This window comes from Caretta caretta, chromosome 1, assembly GCF_965140235.1.
Source record: "Caretta caretta isolate rCarCar2 chromosome 1, rCarCar1.hap1, whole genome shotgun sequence".
NCBI lineage: Eukaryota > Metazoa > Chordata > Testudines > Cheloniidae > Caretta > Caretta caretta.
This window is the reverse complement of record NC_134206.1, coordinates 57,125,240-57,145,762: the sequence shown is the minus strand read 5'-3', so window position 1 is coordinate 57,145,762 and position 20,523 is coordinate 57,125,240. Positions and strand designations below refer to the sequence as shown.

The 20,523-nt window shown below is 44.8% G+C and overlaps 1 protein-coding gene across 1 annotated transcript; it reads right to left on the bottom strand.

Annotated features, from left to right (window-relative positions):
* Positions 1-200: 200 nt before the first annotated feature.
* DLEU7 (deleted in lymphocytic leukemia 7) lies at positions 201-9,481 on the bottom strand. Its single transcript, XM_048836253.2, has 2 exons — positions 8,984-9,481; positions 201-1,507 (listed from the first exon to the last, which is right to left on the bottom strand). Exons 1-2 carry the CDS (start codon positions 9,479-9,481, stop codon positions 1,301-1,303), a joined length of 705 nt encoding a protein of 234 aa, XP_048692210.1. The 3' UTR covers positions 201-1,300.
* Between the last annotated feature and the right edge of the window lie 11,042 nt (positions 9,482-20,523).

Sequence of the window (20,523 nt, the reverse complement as noted above, 5' to 3'; positions counted from 1 at the left end):
AATTCTTCTTTGGAAATACATTTTCATGAGTTTTCTTCCAATTTATAAACTAATACTGAGCCTACGGGGCTGACCCATCATAAACAAGGTTTCAACCCAAAGCAAAAGTCTCTATTTAAGCTAAGAAACACCACCAAACAGGTATTTTTATATAGGAAGGACTGACAGAGCCTTAATTATAGCTGTGAGACCGGCACCTGTGTAGTGTTAAAAGGGGTCTCATGTGAATATAAAATATGGTAAATCAATCAGTATACAAAGTCACATGCAGAAAGTAATCATGTGGAAATTCACTACCTTAGCCAATGGAAAGAGATACTTTTCTATCTCTTATTCTATGCAGAATGCCCTCATCCCTACACAAGTAAGATAAAAATTGAGCTAAATTTCTCTGTCACATGCAGCTGCAGAAAAAAAACGCAGACTATGGAAACTCCTGGTTTGTCAGTAGATGAGCAGAGTTGTATACTTGTGTGTTGCACAGTCACTAGAGCTGGATGAGTTTTGCAAAGCAATTTCCACAAATATATGTTTAAATCTTTGAATACATTTGCTTTGTCCCCACTTTGTGCCCCTTCTGCTTGCTTTCCATTAGCATTCATGTGCTTGACTACTGAGGGCTTTTATTTATTTATTTATTTATTTATTTTTAATAGTGATCCTATTGGGTCTAAAAATGTTCCCCTTTTTCCCTTTTCTGAATTGGCAACCCTTCAGATCAGTTGTTGCAGATCAGTGTAGTAAATTACCGTAAAGAGCTTCTCTTTTTTTAAAAAGGTATCTTTAAATACTGTGCACCCAACATACCTCTCACCTCTTGTCCTTGTGATAAAGTTACATTCTTATGTATAGCGCTTTCTGTCTCTGCAGTATCAAACCAGCACAAAGAATGATTTGAAAACATGTTTTCACAAACAGTGATGTAGGTTAATGGAATTCCAAAAGGTGGTCATCTTCTCCACCACCATTCTTTTTATCATTGTGTCCCAATTTTAGGGTCCAACGTTACAGTCCTTGTTCATGTGGGGCTCAATTCTGCAAGGTGCAGATCAACTCCTGGAGGTGCCCTCAAATCCCATTCATACCAGTTTGACCAGGAAGACAAAGGGTGCTCAACACTTTGCAGGACTGGGCTCTTGATTATGAAGTCCTTACTCATGTGAAGTCAATGCGATCACTCATGTGAGCAGAGGCTGCAGATTCAACCATTCAAATTACACATAATTTTGAAGGCAATTGAGAGGTAGGGTTGTACCATCACCTTTTACAGAAATTAGTCACTCTTGTCTGTGTGGCTGTTTCACATCTCTGGGAGGTTTTGTAGGATTTGTCTCAGTGAAGCTTGGGCTATGGCATACAAGTCTGAGGGGAAAACTGCAAGTGAATGCATCAGTTTCTTGATGATGTTCCTCAAACACTGGTGTGCTGCATGTAAGTCTCTGTCAAATCGCTGCCCCTCCAGCTGTAAAGCCATATGCCTGCAGATGTTTCTAAACTCAACGCTGTCCTAAAAGCCAAACCAAAAAGAAATGAGTGATAAGTAATAGTTTAGCCATGCACAGCACATCTTTCTAGACAGAAACTTTCAGCATGAACTTTTGTCTCTGATCTTTACATATTGCTGCACAGTGTTGTGATGTGCAACCTTGTGTCAGTTTCACCTACCCGCTTTTAAATGTCAGCAGTCTCCACTGAACTTTTGCAGCTTTGTATTAAAAATTATCTTTTAATTAATCATAATTTTAGTAGTTTACCTCAAACAACACTTAGTTGTGATAACTGTCTCCGGACTGATTTTATATTCCCTGTGCACCCAAAAGGCCCCCTGGCTTCCTTGAGAACTTTCTCTATAAGCATAATCCATGCTAGGGCCTGTGTCCACTAGGGAAATGCATTGTGTTGAACAACGTGCTAATTAACAAGTTCTAACTAAATGACTTTGCATCTAGTGTAGACCATGCAAACCATGTTTTTGAACTTAGGTGGACATGGTTAACCCTAGGGGGATGCTCACTAATGCTTTTTAAACACAATTTATTCTTGTCTACACTTGGTGCAAAGTAGTTTATCATGTGTGTTAGATGTATTTGTTTTGTTACATAATGAATGTTCCAGATGACCCTTTGGAAAATGTTGGTCTTTGTCCCCCTGTAGAAGCTGCTCCACATAAGAGGCTTATGAGTCTGCTGCTACTTCTAGTTAATATACTTGGTTCTTTCTCTGAAATGGTAAAGGCTCGTGCTTTTAGCTCTCTGAGACCTGAGCTTAGACTCTGCTGTCAGCCCAAAATAGTTCTTAAAGGAATGCATGTTCAAGCCCCTCATGGGCCAAAGCTCCATTATTTCAAATAAAGCCCCATTAAAACTGTGTACAAATGTGGTTTAATCCAGACAGTACCTGCTACACTATGGTAACGTTAAAGGTGATCTGCAAACAAAACGTCAAAAAGGAGTTAACACTGAAATATGTGCTGAATGGCCTCACTAAGCGGGCAGGGGTGAGCAATTGGCACAAAAATAATGCAAAACTAACCAATTTGGTTATAGACCCCCTAGAAGCCCTCTTGCATTAGTTGGAAGTCTGCTGCAGGTGTGGAGATTCCATCATTGTGGAATGTCCCCAACACTGGAAAACTGGGGAGCACTAAGGCAAGACCCTCGGTAAGTAGCAATTTTTTTTCCTGTTAAAAAAAAATGTTTTGATTGTCCCTTTGAAGGTCACCTTTTGAATCCTGGTCTATAAAGCTCCCTTTAGTAGAATTCAGAAATTTTCTAGGTATAAAATCCCTAGTGCAATTTATTTGACCTCTTAATATATTTGACTAAGTAAACAAGCTAGTAATGCCAGCTTTTCCAGGTGTCCAGCACATGGGAACTTTAGGATACAGGACAGAAAATGAAATTTTTTATTCTCTCTCCTTTCAAAAAAAAACTGGATACTAACTAACTGAAGTAAACAGAAAAGTTTGCTTACTTAAAAAAAGCCCTTCTGTATTAGGTTTAGAACAGTGGACTCCTGTGAACTGAAGTGATAGAGGGCAATAGCTCAAGTGGTTCATAGTTTCTATTAAAATACTAACACAATAAATATTTGCAGTGATTTCATTTGAAGTGTTTTCAATTTCAATGCAGGAGCATATCTTTCCTGCAGCTTTTGTTTGTCAGACCCATATGTTTAGACAGATGAGTTAATATCCCACATGGCACTGACAGAGCTACACCAGAATAAGAACTGCATGACTCACTAGTCCTAAATCTCTTAAAATTAGGACTTAAAATATTCAGCTGGTCTTTAAGTGCTTTAGATTTGGCACTTGACACTGAGCTGGATCAGTAGGCCATTTCCACTTGCACAGCTTTTATTTTTGATCACTATTGTAAATATGATATTAACTAGCAAGTGTCATTTAGTTTAGGAAGATGCTACCCTTAACAAGACACCATCAAAGAGGATAAGACCTGTTTACTTCTATTTTTTTTTTTTTACTCTTAACTGTTAAATAGATAAGTCAAGTCAATCTTTTCGGTTTGCAGTCAGGAACCTTGTTTTTTTTTCTTAAGCGTGCTCACAAGTGTATGGTCTAGTGCCATTTGTTATGAAGTTGGAATATAGAAGATTGTAAGTTCCAGCCCTGCTCATTTGCTGAATCATAGAATCATAGAATCATAGAATATAAGGGTTGGAAGGGACCCCAGAAGGTCATCTAGTCCAACCCCCTGCTCGAAGCAGGACCAAATCCCAGTTAAATCATCCCAGCCAGGGCTTTGTCAAGCCTGACTCAGTGGCTGTCTACATCAGGCATTTTTACCAAGAATTTTCCACAATTACTATCCCCAGTTCAGCTCCACTGGTAGCAGCAAGGATGGGAAAGCTAGTGCAGACAGTGTTGGTGGTTAATATGCTAATGAATGCCACCATGTTGTGTATATCCGCTGTAAGTAGTGTTAGACACCATGGTGGCTGAAAGGCCTGCAAGCACCCAGTGCCTTGTCTACAATACTGCTTCCATCATTGCTGGTACCTTTGGTGGAACTGAAGCAATGGTGGAAATTTCTGGCCAAATTCTAGTGTGGACCAGTACTGATCTGAGATGGGGGCCTATCGGTGCTACCATAATACAAATTATAATACATCATAATGCCCTGGTCTTGAAAAAGAACCACAACTGAAGTAAAGTTTTCTAACATAACTATAAGATGGTTTGGCCCCATTTAAATGGACAAGTCCAGTCAATATTAGTAGATGGCGGGAGAGCCATTGTGCATTAAACACAGTAAAATATTTAGGGAAGATAGTGCTTTAAGCTCCTTTCCTTAATTTGCTCATCTATAAAATGCACATAAGTAAGCATTATTGCATAGGGATGTTGAGAGAATTAGCGAATGTTTGTAAAGCATTTTGAAAACATAAGCATTATAGAAGTGCTAAATATTATTTCTCAAAAAATTAAAAACATGTTAGTTTTCTTGGGGTTTTCCCCATTCCTCTCTTCCCTCTCCTCCCTTTGAAAAGAGTTTATTTCCCATTTGTAAAAGGTGCCACAATGACAACACTAAAGATTTGAGTCCTCTCGCTTCAGAAGAGGTATAATGCAAGCTTCCCTGCCAATAAGCCTCAGCTTCTTCTGAAGGAACATCTGTAGGGGTGGTTGTCTTAAAGCCCCTCCAACCATAGTGTTTCAAAACATTTATATTTAGGAAGACTTTAATGTATTGTTTCCTAGAAGTCATCTCTCACAAAAAGTTCTACAGCTATTAATAATTTCTTGTAAAGTCACTGTGTGAAAAAATTAAAACCAGTCATCCTGTGGTTTGCCACTATATAGCCTCTTTCTAACAAAGCAGACACAAATACAGAGTACAGAGCAATTGTCAGAGTGAAGAGACTGTTAATGTCATGTAGCCATGAGTACCTGTTTTCTCACTGAATTCACAGTGATTCTGGGAACAATTCCAAAAATGATCCCCATACTGTTAGAAATAAAACCAAAAATTGTTTGTTTGTCAACATTTTAAATATATCCAAACAACCTAAAATTGACACTTACAGTTTGCACTTTGGAGCAACCTCTCCATGGTCAGTCTTCATATTAATTACTGTAAGAATGAAAATTCATTGCTAGAAGACACAGGAATTATGTTATATCCTCATTAGCTACCAAAAAGAGTGAGTGCACACGCACACACTTAATTGGTTTAATCTGTGGTGGCAGGTAAAGATTCTGCTGCTGTTCTGTAAGAATTCTGATGAACATAATTTTCTGGTTGCCATCACCACTAAGCCCCTCTTCATGAATCAGCATATGGTCTACTCTAGAGCTGGTTGTTTCATGGGAAAAGAGAACCCTCCCTTTGGGTCCGAAATCAGCTTTCAGAAAATGATTAAGTGTAATTACAAATACTTTATTGCAACAACTATCAGTTCTATAGCGCTTTGGAAAAAATGGTGAAAATCATGTGAGAAAAGAGCACTGGGCTTGTATTGCTAACACTACACCATGACCATTTTCTGACTGAATAATGTGTTGGCATTCCAGTATTTTTTCAAAGATTGTCATAGCTAAGGAGGACTAGCTGGGATACAGAGCCTAGCTCTTCTAGTCCTCCAGTTTGAATCTAATCTAGGTCAATAGTTTCTAATGTCACATCTGTTGGTTGCTGAGTGAGCTTATGGTTTCACTTCCATTCCCTATATATTGCTCTCCATATAGCAGAAAAACAAAAACCAACAAATCGTGGCACTGTTGCTGACAGTCTGAGACTAGGGCTGCAGACCCTGATTCTGCAAAGAGGTCCCCCTGGGCATACCCTTACGCCTGCACAGAGTCCCACTTCTTTCCTGGTGTATATTAACATAGTTCCATTGATTTCAATGCAGCTATGCCAGTTTACACCAGTTGAGGATCTAACACGGTGAGGCAACCAATAGGCATAAAGGTCCATCCACATGGATCTATTCCTTTATGATCCTGGAGACCCTCTCACACCTAGCGACAGAATACTAGTGGAGAGGCTAGTTCCCCAGAGGTGGGGAACTTGCATTGTCAGAACTGTCCCTCTGCCACTTTCACAAGCACTAGTTTTTTTAGAATACCAAAACTGTTTTGAAACTGTGATAGTTATTTTAAACTTCCTAATATAATTTATATTCCATGTCCAGCTGGCTAAGATCCAGTTTAGTCCAATCCAATCTTGTTATACATTTCTGAGTTACTAATACTTCAGTGAGCCCTCAGTTACTCCAGCTAAGGAGGCAGGATGTTATCAAAGAGCAGTGGTAGTGAAGTCTGCACCTGCCCATAGCACAGGGAAGCTGCACACAGGAATCTTTTCATTTTATGCTTTCTTTTCAAATACACACAAAGTGCTGCCCAAAATCTCTCGCTTTTAGTACTGTACTGACTGATCTGTTCACCCTGCAAGTGCATAATTATGGTAGAGAAACTTCTATTATTTTAGCGTGGATGTCTGAAATCCAGAGTCACTAGTATATTGTTTGTGGATGATGATGCTGGTAAGTGACCTGTCAAACTTAAAGGAAGGTCCATCAGAATTCTCCCAGGAGCTTAACCTTCCATCATAAATTAACACTGAGCCACTTCTCTCAGGCTTCCTAGACCAATATTGTCTGATGCATCTTGGGAGCTGGAAAAAGCATTGCTTTCAGGTCTATGGTAATCTCTGGAGTATGCATGCTTTACTATGTTACAATGTCGGTTGCTTGGATCTTTTTTCACAAGCCATGTATAGCTATAGTTTTGGGCCACTTTTATAGCAACCTGTGACTTTTTTTTTTTCAACTGACACCACCAATAAAAATATAAATAAGACCATCAGATGCATTTCTGGACTGTCTGGAGCAGCCCCGCAGAGCATCAACTGAAGCAAGTAATGAATGTATTTGCAATATGACTGAGACCAAGTTGGCCATTTAGCACTTAAGAGCATTTCTGTGCTCTGAGGATGATTGTGTTTTGGCTGTAGAAAGTGTGACTGAATAGACAGCTGCTATTTTTATTCTGTTTGTGAGGTTATGGCCATGTCATCTGAGAACTGCAGCTAAAAGTTCAGTTGTAAGAGGTTTTTTCATCTAAATTTCCCGGCAGGGTGAACATGTAAACTGAATCTTTGGAATCCAACTGTTTTAAAACTAAAACCTGGAGCAATGAAATTACTCACAGCTAAAAGACCTAATTAAATGACTCAGATTTTATGGAAACACACCACAGAATTTATTTAACCTAGCCATAGAAACTGACCCAGGAAAATCCCAGTGTTCAGTTGGTCCTGATGATGGGCATTCTCTGAAGAAAAGGTCTAACCTGACTTCAAGTAGAATAGTAATATGAGAATCCAAAGTTAATGTTATTCCCAGTGGCTTCTAAAATATACATTCACCCAAGCAGATATTAAAGCTCTTCTGGGAAAGAATAGAAAGAAAATAAAGCCACCTTTGAGGTGGATGTATTTTATCTGGTTAGTATTTGTGCTAATGAAGAATATTATTTATTTTTACATATTAGCAATGATGGTGTCACATTGGAAAGTCAATATTCCAATAAACAATTGTACATTTGTTTTTCACTAGCATAGGAATGCTAGATCTATCCATTTCAGCGGATTTTTTTTTTATCTTGACCTTTTCACTTCACACAAGGCTTTTTCTGCTTTCACCCCTCACCCACCACAAGTGAATTTATTTCTGGTGAAAAGTCTTGGATTAATACCCCTGGAGACTGAAATAATCTAGACCAAAATTTTCAAAGGTAGCCTGTGATTTTTTTTTTATTTTTTTTTTTTTTGGTGCCTCAGTTGTTGAGTGCACAACTTTTGAGATACCTTGGTTTTGATTTTTCAGAAGTGTTGACCAGCTACAAATTCAGTTGAAGTCAGGGGAGCATGGGTGCTCAGCACCTCTGGGGAAAAAATCAGGTCCCTGACATGTCTCAGACTGGACACCCAAATACTGAGGCACTTAAAATCAGAAGCAACTTCTGAAAATGCTGACCTTGGTTTTTCACTGAATAGATATGGCTCCAGCTGCTGGCAGCAGTGCAAGCTTTCCCCCATAGTGCCTTGCCAATGCCAATCTGCACGTGGAGGGTCTGCCTGCTAAGGTGAAAGGGTAGAGACATCCATATATTGGTTCAATTTGTGGCCTCTCTGTTAGAAAGATCAACAAGAATGTGAACTGGAGTGAAATGTGCTTTTTGTGATGTGTATATCTGTCATGAAAAATTGGACAGAGACTGCAATTCATTTTACATAATAAGTCTTCCTAAGGTAATGACTTTTGGCCACAATCAAGCCGGACCAAATTTGAACCCAGAGACCAACAGGTGATGTATCACACACGCATGAATTACCCAGTCCCCTATGCATGGCTTTTTCTTGACTGTCAAAGAGCCACAAGAATTTTTCTTGTGATAATATGCACCGCCCTTTTACCAGCAAAATGAGGACCTCTTCTTACATATGTTCACTGAATCTCAGCTATAGATATAACTTGTCATTCTGGCATCATATGTGCTGGTTCTCTTATTCGATGAAAATCGACATTTCACTTACAAGTCACTCTTTGTCTCTTCATATTTGTTGACTTGGGCTCTTCAGGTACCATAACAGCAAATGGAAGTTTGAGGCTTTATGTGGAAAATGTAAATATCTCCTAAAAAAATTTCTACGCTTCCTAATTGATGGTTTAAAGCATCACTAACCCCAACTACAACAAAAGAGCATTTGTATCCAGTACCCCTGCAGTGCTAGCACAAAGGTTTGTCATTGACTTTACAATTATTTTGTAAACTCTGTACAATCCTAACGTGATTTACAGTAATTACTTCATTGTAAATTAATGTAAATAAAACTGCTCCAGTCAGTCCGGCAGAATCCAGCATATACAAGGATGCCCCAAACAGTGCAATTAACTGCCCATTTGCAGAAGGAAGCCCAGGACAAGAGTCCTTTGATCTCTCACTACTTACTTTTAGGTGAATAGGAAAAGGATGTTCCTGAAAGAGAGGGAGCAGGAGGGTCTGTTCCACCCTGACAAGCTGGGATGTTGAATCTACTATTCGGGACAGCATGCTGTGCACAGCAATCTGGGTAAGTGTTCGGGGCCTGGCTGGGTCCAGCTGTCTTGAATCCTTTGGCCCAGGCTCACCTGGGTTAGAAAGAGCCTGGGATCCACATTCTTCTTCTCCTTCTTCCTCCTCAGAGGTTTTGCTTGCTGCTCTTCTGCCTTCTTCCTGCTCCTGAACCCGACTAGACCTGGCTGCTTCCAGACCCTGTCCCATGTCATGCAGAGCTGGGCCAGACATACCTGTGCTGAGCAGTGAAGAGGCCTGATCCAATTTGTAGTGGGGGTGGCAGGGTCTGGCATCCTCATCCTCACCTTGCTGCTGGTGGTGCAAGAGCTGCAGGGTTTGGAGAGCAACCAGCTGGTGGTTGAGAGAGACACATAAAGGTACTGATCTGGCCATCTGCTCTCTTGCCTCTGTTCCCCTCCACCGGATGGAGTGTTTCTAAACCTCCTTTGGCCTTTTCCCTCCCCCTCTTCCCACAGTGGGTGGCCGCCTGCCCCTCCCCTTCAGCCTGGGGTCAATAGCCCTGGTTCATTTCAGCACTTGTTAAAAGATCAGCCCTTCACTGTATTTCTTGGACCCAAGCTCCAGGGAGCTTCTTATGTGTACATTTCAGACAGACAGCTGGTTTCTTCTCCTTTCTGGATAACTACCTGCATATGCACTGTATTTTGTGTGGGTGCCTAAATCTGTAACACATTTCTTTTAATGCGTTTGCACTAGTTGGTATAAATCCTTATGTGGTCTCTCCTGGGATGAGATCTATCAACTCTCTCTCATTTGGGGGATGAAGGAGGGAAGGGAGTCTTATTTTGGACTTGTGTAGGCAATTTTTAAAGTCTCTCTCCCTTTGGTGAGGAAGGATTTTACAATGTGTTTCAGTGAGTAATTTTAAAATGAGAGTAGGGCCAGAAGCAAAACCAAACACCTCCAAACTTCAGGGATGTTAAGAGCCTGGTCTGAACTCTGCAGCTCAGTCTCAACTCTATGTATCAACAGGCTCACAGTAGTTTAAAATTGCTTTCATTCATGTTGCCCCCATTTGACAACTAGGAGACACATAAACATAGTTGTAATGGTCCCTCACTCTCCCGCTCGGAGGGAGGCCATTCAGGCTGGTCCTGTCTGGCCAGGACCAGAGTCTGCAAGACAGCCAAGAGCCCACAACAGGGCTGGCCGATTAATAGTCACTGTCAGGCTTTAGCCTGGGGTTGGGTAGCTCAAGTAGTCAGCCCTTAAATAGAGTCTATCCGCGCTGGCTTTGGCCTGGACAGAGCTTAGCAAACAAAACCATCTCTAAGGGTGACTGATGAGGGAAGCTCCTCTTCAGAGCTAGAGCCTCCTTGCCCAGTGTAGGGGGTCAGCCACCCCAGGGTGGGGTGGCAGGGGGACGCAGGCCCACCCTACTCCACTGTGTCCCAGCCCAGGGCCCTGGCAAGATTGGCTGCCCCTGTGTCGGCGGGGATCCAGCCGCAACACGCCAACTGAGCCACACCTGGCTCTGCAGCCAGCCGCTCCGGGGCTGCCCCTGGGTCACTTCCTGCCACCACAGGGTTCGGTACCTTTAGCCTCCAGACCTCTTCCGGCTCCGTGGGGTAGATGGCAGCAGGCACTCTGGGCCAGTCCTTGTCGGCGTCTGCGGTTTGGGCACCACCCGGCAAGGGTTCCTCTCAGGGACACAGCCAAACCAGCAGAGCATCCTTCTCCTCCACAGGCTCTCCCTTAACTGTACTGCAGGGCCAGCCTTTTACACTTCCAGCGAGGGGTGTGGGGCGATCTAGGCTCCACCCTCCCACGGGGAGTGTAACGGTCCCTCGCTCTCCTGCTTGGAGGGAGGCCAGTCGGCCTCACTACAATAGTGTAAACAAGGCTTCTGGATTGACTCTGGATTGACGCTGGTTTTCCAAGAGAGAAGAAGTGCCTGCTTCTCGGAAAAGGGACACTTGTGGTGAAATGGATCATAATTATTTTGTATATTAAAGCTGAAATTGTTGTTGGTAAAGTTAAAATGTTTATTTCTCTGCTTTTATTGTTGTTTTATTATGAACTCCAGGAGCATCAAATAATCTAAACCTGTAAGCTTGACAGTGCTCTTTTTGGAGCGAGGAAAAATCCCTATTCAAGCAGGAAAGTAGTTGGAAATAGGAAGGGTGAAAGAGTCCCACCTGAAATAACTCCAAAAAAAGGCATTTCTGGCTTTGGAAAGTGAGCCAGAAGGATCCTATATGTTTTTATATATGGTCCCCAGGAGACTTAAAACTGTAAGATTTGATGCTAAACCTATTTCTGTGCTGTGAAACCAGGGACAGCTGTACAAATATTTGCTGTTTTTAATTAAACCTAACATTGCTACTTCCTTGATTTAAGTTAGGGCAAAGGACTGGCAATTTTATGTTTTGATAGATGAGGAAAAACAGTTGTGGGTGTTGTGTTTTAGAAAAATGTTATAAAACAAGAAATCCGAGGGGAAAGGCCTCAAAGGCCATCACAGCGCAATCCTTGTGCTTCCTCGGTCAAATCTTTTTTTTTTCCGTATCTATTCAGCAAATGTTTCTATTGGAATTCTGTTTTTTCCTTGAAAATCTTATATCTAAACTTTTCATTTGGTCCCAAATTAAACTTTAGCTCATGTTCTCTTCTTTTCATATTCTTTATAAATGTAAAGTGGTTTGCTTTGATTGGGGATTCAGTTCTGAATTCTAATGCCCTACTGAGGTCAGCTGGCTCAATGCCTCCCAGTGCTTCCACCGGGGAATTATTACTCCTCACTGCCCCCTACTCCAGGCTCTAATTTAATATCACAATCTGGTCCAAAATCATAATCCAGGAAATGGACTTGAGATGAGAAGGAGAGAAGTTGCTTTTATTTATTTATTTATTTAGGGCAAGGAGGCAGTTTTTGCAAAAATGGAAATCCAGGCGTATGTATAACACGAAATGGCCAGTCTAGAAAGAATTTGTGTATGGACTGAAATTACGCTAGAACTGAAACTGGCCTTCTCTGAAACTGCTGAATTTATTTCAGAGAACTCCGCTCAATCTTTTGAGAGGTTTATGATTAATCAATAGATATGTTGTAATGAGAGATTTTTGCTTTCAGCTGTTTTGAAAAACCTTGCAGCACTCTGATAAGAAGCTTGCAGAAGAACCTCGGAAGGGGTTTAACTATCATGAAATTACATTTCTTTTAATTGGTCATAAAAAGAGTGGTGACAGTACTAGGACCCTTTAGTTTGCATGAATAGTCATTAGTTTTAAGATTAAGGCTCTAATTAAGTAGAAAATATTGTTAGTTTAAATTTAGAAAATCCAAGACGGCTGACCAAGATGGTGGATATAGGGATAATGTAGTAATGGGGAATGACTCAGCAAAGTCCTAGAATCCAAGATGGCATCAGGGGAGGATCACTTCTAGAGTGACAGCATGCTAATTACAGGCAAACACATGTGACATTATGTTAATAAAAGGGGAGGATCTAGACAAGAAGAGGAAATATGCTAATATCTGGAAGCTGATTGGTTTTACTTCTAGCTCCGTCAGCCATGCTGCATGACCTTGAACTAGTCACTTCACCTCTTGGTGACTGCTTCCACCCTTCGTCTAGTTAGATTTGTAAGCCTCACTTGAAATTTGCCAGCTCCTGGAACTCTGTCCTGAGCCTCTCGGGGGTCGTACTCCGTACAATAATACAACTACAACAATAATGGCAACTAGAGCCCTCTGCCACCACACCATTTCCCAGTATGAATGAAGTTAGAATGGACTAAACTTCCAGTAAGGCTGTAGGGAGGCTTCTGTGATATGCACAAGCAGTTTGATGGGCCAGTGATGAGCCAGGGCTGCTCAGCCCCTCCGTGGGAGGGGACAGGCTAAGTTTTGGAGCTAGTGTTCTGTTTCTTTTCAGTAGTGATCCAGTGTTGGACAGCTCAGTCCAGCTGCCCCTTATCTATCACCTCCCACAATTCTACAGATTTGTGATTGGCCCCCACATAGGGGCTGCTGCAGCTCCTAGGGAGACTGGGGCTGCAGGCAGGCTGCTCTAGGCCAGGCACGTTGAGACCTGCAAGGTAGGGGTGCAAGGCCAGTGCTTCCTTGGCCATAGGGGGAGGAGAGGATGGAAAAGAAAGTCCCAGCTGGTCCAGTCTGTTCAGGAAAGGGAGGAGGGCGGTTTCTGCCAGTCAAGGTCTGTATGGGGTAAGGGGGAGGGAGGAAAGGTCCTGGCTGGCCCTGGTTTCTCTGCGGGAAGGAGAGGGAGGGAGAAGTCCTAAAAATGTGAAGGGGGAGAATCTCTCTCACATACACACACACACACACACACACACACCCTCCTTAGGAAAATTCTGATTGTGCCCCTGCAGTCAGGCATCTGGTACCTGCTCACGAAAGGGATGTGCAATGGGGAGGGGATAACTATGAACTGGGGGGTACCCCTACCTCCCCACCTCTTTCAGGCATCCAGCACACACACCCTACCTCCAACAGGCACCCATTACCCTTGTACCCCCTGCATCTTCCTAGACACGTAGCACATGCAGCCCCTTGCTTCTCCACCTTTCGCAGGCATCTGCCCCCTAGCTCCCTTCATCTCCCAGCCCGCCTCAGTTCTCTTCAGGCATTGATCATACACAGCCCTTTATAGAGGCCCTGGCACACGCACGCACTTACTTTTGCTTGCTTTCTGATCACTGGTTTTGAAAAAGTCTTGCACAGAATTTGAATTGCAAGAGATTCGATGGAGGATGATTTGGTGCAAACTAGCCTGTTACTTGAGTGTGAGAGCACAAGTGTGTTACTGGGGTCTGGCTACAAATCACTCACCCTGTCCCTCCAGAAAGAGGGGAGACACTGCATGTGGCTCTTCCTCACTTGTCTTACCTTGTGGGGTGAGATGGGTCATGTATTGAGACTTACTTTGACTTTGCAGAGTGACTGTGTGTTTGTCCATCCCTCCTTCTCACCCCTTATCCCTATGTCTGCCTGTAGTGTCCACTCGCTGCTCTGCATGGACCGGTTTCTCTCCACATCTGTCTCTTTCTTTCTGCCTTCTTAGCCCCTTTAAGTCACAAAAGATACTCAAGATACTGTTAAATGTTTTAAAATTTTAGATTTAACTGTTTAAAAAGGAATCGGATTTTTCTACCAACTTAAGTTTTATATATTTGCCAACTTTTTGTTTTGGCTTAACCCAATTTGGCAGCAGTACCAAGTGAGAGTGCTGTTTGGAGCCAAGAGAGAAGCAGAACTGCCTAGGTGGTCTCTGATTAACTCCCTCTCCCTGCAAACAGTCTTTGAACTGCTGTGGGAGCTAGTGCATGGGCCAGACAGTTCCAGCCCTGCAGAGAGCAGCATTCAGAGCTGCAGAGATCCATGAGCCAGCCAAGGCCTCCACAGGATACCAGACAGAGAGCTAGGAAAGGACCTGCCCCACCCAGGGGCGAAGACACTGTTGGAGGACTTGTTTTGTTTAAGCTGGCCTCCATTCACAGCACTGCAGCACTTGTCTCCAGACTCATCCTCAGCATACCATTGGCCTGGGAAGGTAGCAGGGAGAGAGCTGTGGGTTGGGAAAAGCTGTTAGTTCTGGGAGATAGGGAACTGGTTGATGTGTTAGTAGTTCTTAGTTGACCCTAATCCTGTCCTTTGCCAGATTATATTTACCAGATCCCAATAAAGCCCCGTGCCGTTCTAGGGTTGTTTTAGGTGGGCCATTTCTTTGCTGCAGTTTGTGTGGATGTACTTTGTTTCTTGTGTAGTGGGTTTTAGACTCATTGCCAGCACTCTAGCATTATTCATTTCCCCAAGGAATATCAGCCCTTCTGACCTGGGCACAATGAGGCATCACCTTGGGTGGTGATGGAGAAAGAGGACCCAGCCCATGTGAGGAGAGGGGGGAAGCTGCTCCCAGTTGCAAACTATAAACACATAGGAAGAGACAGTCTCAGACTCAAAGGGTTTACAAGCTGTAGCCCTTCCCATGAGAGCCACACCTCAGGGGAGGGGCTACAGTTTAATCCCTTTGAGTCTCTTACTATGTGTTTACACAGAGCCTAGCATAATGGGGCCTCACTGTTGTTTGGAACTTCTAAGTGCCACCACAAAAACAAACCACCCACCCACACCTAAGAGAACACTATTAAGACTGCAACGTCAAGCACTTTGAAGTTAGGAAAGACCAGAACGAAGGAGGCCTGTGGTACCTTAGTTCAGCCCCCTTGGGTGTATGCATTAGGATACAGTCTTTAATTAGAAGATCACATGTCTACAGGGCCCCTGTGCCTCAGTCAGTGTTTCAAATTGATGGTGCTCATTTAGTGAGCAACTACTTATTATGTTTTCTCTTCTTTGTTCAATGTGTGGTGTTAGGCCTTATTTATTGCATGCTATTCAAACCCTGCTCTAAAGACAACTTCCTCCCACAGCTCCTGACATGCACACCCACCTGACTAACTGGAAGGCTTTTAACTAGTTTCAGCCAGCCCCTGATTGGCTTCATGTGTCCCAATCAACCTAGCAGTCTCTCTGCTTTCTGGAAAGTTCTTAATTGGTCTCAGGTGTCTTAATTGACCTGGAGCAGCTGCCATTTCACTTATCCTGGTACCGGGGATTTGTTTAGCCTGGAGCTAATATATCTATCTCCCACTACTTTTCTATAGCCATCTGGCCTTGCCCTGTCACATACCACCCCCCCCCCCCCCCCGCTGAACACCGTAGAGTTGGGCAACTTGGGACGCAAGGCAGTATGCTCATGACAGACCATCAGTGTTGCCATGGTGGCATCCAGCCCTGTGCCATATGCGGAACTGGAATGGTTGGAGGGATAAGAACCACCTGGTGACCCTTGCATTCTTTTCTTTATTCCGCTGCATCCACTGGAGGGGTGCATGGTCTGTCACAAGAGTAAATCGCCCGCCTAAGAGGTAATAACGCAGTGTTTCCATAGCCCATTTGACAGCAAGGCATTCTCTCTCGACTACTGCATATTTCGGTTCTCTTGGGAGAAGCTTTTCTGCTTAGGTAGGGGATCAGGTGTTCCTCCTCTCCCACCATTTGCAACAGAACTGCCCCCAACCCCACCTCGGAAGCATCTGTTTGTAAAATAAATTCCCTGTTAAAGTCCGGGGCTATGAGTATGGGGTCATTACAGAGGGCTGTCCGAATGTCTATGAATGCCCCCTCTGCTGCGTCGGTCCACTTTACCATGTCTGGACCTTGGGCCTTCACCAGGTCCGTTAGGGGACTTGGCCTAGTGGCAAAGTGGGGAATAAAACGTCAGTAGTAGCCTACCACGCCTAGGAATGCACGGACCTGCTTCTTTTGGGTCGGCCGGGGCCAGTTTTGAATTGCCTCTAGCTTATTCATTTGGGGCTTCACTATGCCCCTTCCCACAATGTATCCCAGGTACCTAGCCTCTTCTAGCCCTATGGCGCATTTAGCAGGATTAGCAGTGAGGCCAGCCTGCCTTAAGGTGTGCAGTACTGCCTCAACTTTCTCCAAGTGGGTTCCCCAATCTGGAGTATGGATGACGACATCATCTAGGTATGCAGCTGCATAACTAGTATGGGGGCACAGCAGCTTATCCATGAGGCACTGGAATGTGGCTGGGGCCCCATGTAGCCCAGAAGGGAGGACGGTGTACTGGAATAGCCCATCCGGGGTGGAAAGTGCTGTCTTTTCTTTAGCTTCTTTGATCAGAGGAATCTGCCAGTCCCCTTTTGTCAGATCCAGTTTAGTCGAGAATCGGGCACGACCCAGTCGGTCAACCAGTTCGTCGATGTGTGGTGTGGGGTGTGCATCAAACTGGGATATTTCATTCAGTCGGCGAAAGTCATTACACAACCATCAGGTTTAGGCACTAGAACAATGGGACGGGACCACTGACTGTAAGATTCTTCAATAACCCCTAATTCCAACATTTTCTTTACTTCGGCCTTGATTTCTTCTCTTTTGGCTGCTGGGATTCAGTAGGGTCTCAATGTTACCTTGGCTCCAGGGATCGTGTGGATATGGTGATAGGTCTCAGTCGTCTGCCCTGGTTTTGTAGAGAACACATCTCAGTTGCGATTAATCATGTCAGCTGCCTCGATCTTTTGGATCGGCGTCAAGTCGGATAATATCCTCACTTGCTCGTGTAAGTTATCCTCCTGGGGAAGGGTCTCCTGCATGACTAAGCATGCCTCTCGATCGTGCCAAGATTTTAGAAGATTGATGTGGTAAATTTGCTCCTATTTCTGGCAGCCTGGCTGCCGCACCTTATAGTTCACCACTCCCACGGCTTCGATTACTTCATAGGGTCCCTGCCACTGGGCCAGCGGTTTACTTTCTGCTATGGGCACCAGTACCATCACCCGATCCCCTTTTTGGAACCCTTGAAGCTTCGCTTGGTGGTTATAATGGGTTCATTGGGTCTCCTGTGCTCTCTCCAAGTGTTCCCGTACAACGGGCGTAACTCAGGCTATCCGATCTCTCATCTGCAGTACATGCTCAACTATGTTCCTTCTGGGATTTGGCTCCTCTTCCCAGGCTTCTCCGGCTATATCCAATATACCCTGAGGGTGGCGCTCATATAGTAGTTCGAATGGAGAGAAACCTGTGGAGGCTTGTGGAACTTCCCGGAAGGTGAACATGAGGTAAGGCAATAGGATATCCCAATCTTTCCCATCCTGGCTCACCACTTTCCTGATCATGGCCTTGAGGGTCCTATTGAACCTTTCCACAAGGCCATCTGTTTGCGTGTGGTATACAGAGGTCCGTAGGGCTTGTACATGGAGCAATGAACAGAGATCTTTCATCAACTCGGACACGAAAGGTGTCCCTTGATCAGTCAATATTTCCTTGGGTAGCCCAACCCGGGCAAAGATCTGTACTAGCTCTTTAGCTATTGTCTTGGAAGCTGTGTTGTGTAGGGGAACAGCTTCCAGGTACCAGGTTGCATAATCCAGTACAGCAAGCACATGTTGGTGGCCCCGAGCTGTCTTCTCTAGGGGCCCTACCAGATACATGGCTATCCGTTCAAAAGGAACCTCTATTATTGGAAGAGGTATCAAAGGAGCCCGCAAGTGCGGGGGAGGGCTATGTAACTGACACTCCAGACAAGAGGTGCAGTATCGCCGGACATCTTCATGTACTCCTGGCCAGAAGAACCTCCGCAGGATCCGTGCCTGGGTTTTCTCTACCCCTAGGTGTCCTCCAAACAGGAGACTGTGGGTGAGACTCAATATGGCTTTTTGATGTTTTCGTGGCACCAGAAGTTGTTGCATCTCTTGCTGCTGCATTTGCACCATGCGGTACAGGAGATCTTTCTTTACTATAAAGTAAAGTCCGGGAACCCGGACCTTCCCATCCATGGATATCCCATCAATCTCGGCCACCTCTTTCCTGGTGTTATCATATCTGGGGTCCTCTGCCTGGTCCCACCCAAAAGTCTCTCTCCCAGGACTAACCTGCCCAAGCTCCCAGGTGCCAGCTTCTGCTTCTTCCAATGGCTCGCCGCCGTCATGGCTGGGGGCGGCCTCTGGCTCACCTTCTGTGGTGGAAGTTTCTCTGTTGGCTGCTCACCTCCATCTGCCTACTAGGGAGGTCTTCTGGCCCTGGGTCAGGATCCGGGTTCTCAAAGCCTTCGCGGCCTTCCTCTCTTTTTTTGTCTTCCGGGTCTTTCAGGAGGCTGAGAACAGATCCTGAGAAATCTCAGCGAACATCGGGGATTGACATTCCCCTGGTGACGAGTTGCTGTCCTCAGGGTCCCCACCTCTTTCCAGCCTCTCCGGGGGGAGTAAATTATCAAACCCTAGATAGTCCCTCCCAATGACTACAGGATATGAGAGTTTAGGAACTATGCCCACGGTCACCTCAATGGGGTTTCCCTGAGCCTCCATCTCCACTGGGATGATGGGGTAATGGCTCACAGCCCCATGCACACACGTCACTGCTACGTGTTTGGCTTGTAGCAGCTGACTACTTTTTACCAGCTTACCCGATATGAGGGTGATAGCATTCCCAGAGTCCACAAGCGCAGTAGTCTCTGCTCCATTTACCCTCACTGGCCTGGTGTAATTATGTGGGGCTAATGCAACCCCCACGAGGTGGATAAGGGAGCATGGGACCTCCCAATCCCCCAAGTTACATAGCATAGTCTCCTCGGTGCTGGGACACTGTGCTGCTATGTGTCCCCACTCCCCATATGCATAACATCTATAATTGCTTTTAATCACTCCCCTATCCCGGAGGTTTAGTCCCGGGGTTACCCCCACTCGGGCCAATCCCTTCCTTCTGGGGTCCCCACTGGTTTTCAGCCCCCCCTCCCTTCTTACACCTAGGACTCCCCGGAGGTTTGGCTGCCCAACCTTCCAGGGTTGGGGTCGGGTGCTTGCTTCAAAAGGGGCCTTCCTTGGGTAGTCGGGTCAGTTCCCTGGCTGTCTGTCTTTCTACCAGCGTGATCATCTCATTGTACGTGGACAGATCGTTCTGGCCTACCCATTTGCGGAGATCTGGAGGCAGTCCCCGCATGTAATGGTCTATGACCAGGGTCTCCAAAATGTCCTGCACACCTCGGGCTGTAACCACTTCTGCGCGAGGTGTATGAGGTCGAATAGCTGGGACCTCGGGGGTTTGTTCTCCTGGTATTTCCACTCATGGAACCTCTGGGCCCTTACTGCTGCCGTTACCTCTGATTGTGCTAGGATCTCTGCCTTCAGATGGGTATAGTCAGTGGTATCCGTGGCAGGCAAGTCAAAGTAGGCCTTCTGGGCCTCTCCACACAAAAAAGGGGCGAGAATGCTGGCCCACTGCTCCTGGGGCCACGCCTCACGCTGAGCAGTCCTTCTGAATGAGAGGAGATATGCCTCTACATCATCTCCTGATGTCATCTTTGGCAGGCAACCAGTGGCCCTCAGGGTTCGCATCCCATCGGACTCCCAGACCTGGGTGGTGAGGATCTTCAGCTGGTCCACCACCTCTCTCAAGAGGGCACGATCTTGGGTCGCCTGGCTCATCAATAATTGATTGGTTTCCTGCTGTAGCCACATAAACTCCTGTTGTGCCATTGCCTGAACACGGGTGGCCTCCTGCTGGGCTGCCATGGCTTGTACCAGAGCTCTTACCACCTCCTCCATTGTGGTACAAAGCAAACAAACAAAAACAAACAAAGAAAAATCCAAAACCCCAGTGCACTTTTTTTTGTAAACCTCTTTCTTCTGCCACACTGTGAACAAAGTCCCACTCCTGACATCAGTTGTGACAAAGCTCTGTCCTTGCCTCCATGGGTCCCATGTTTCCTGGTGGATTTTGCTAGCCTCAGAGGCTCACTGTGACCCTCCACATAACCCTTCTCTCTCTAGAGACAAGAGTTACAGTCTGAGCCATTTTCATCATAAGCCAGCGAGGGAGGTGAGGAGACGTTATCCTTCCTTGCACAGTCTCTGTTGTCTCCCAGTCTCAGTGATTA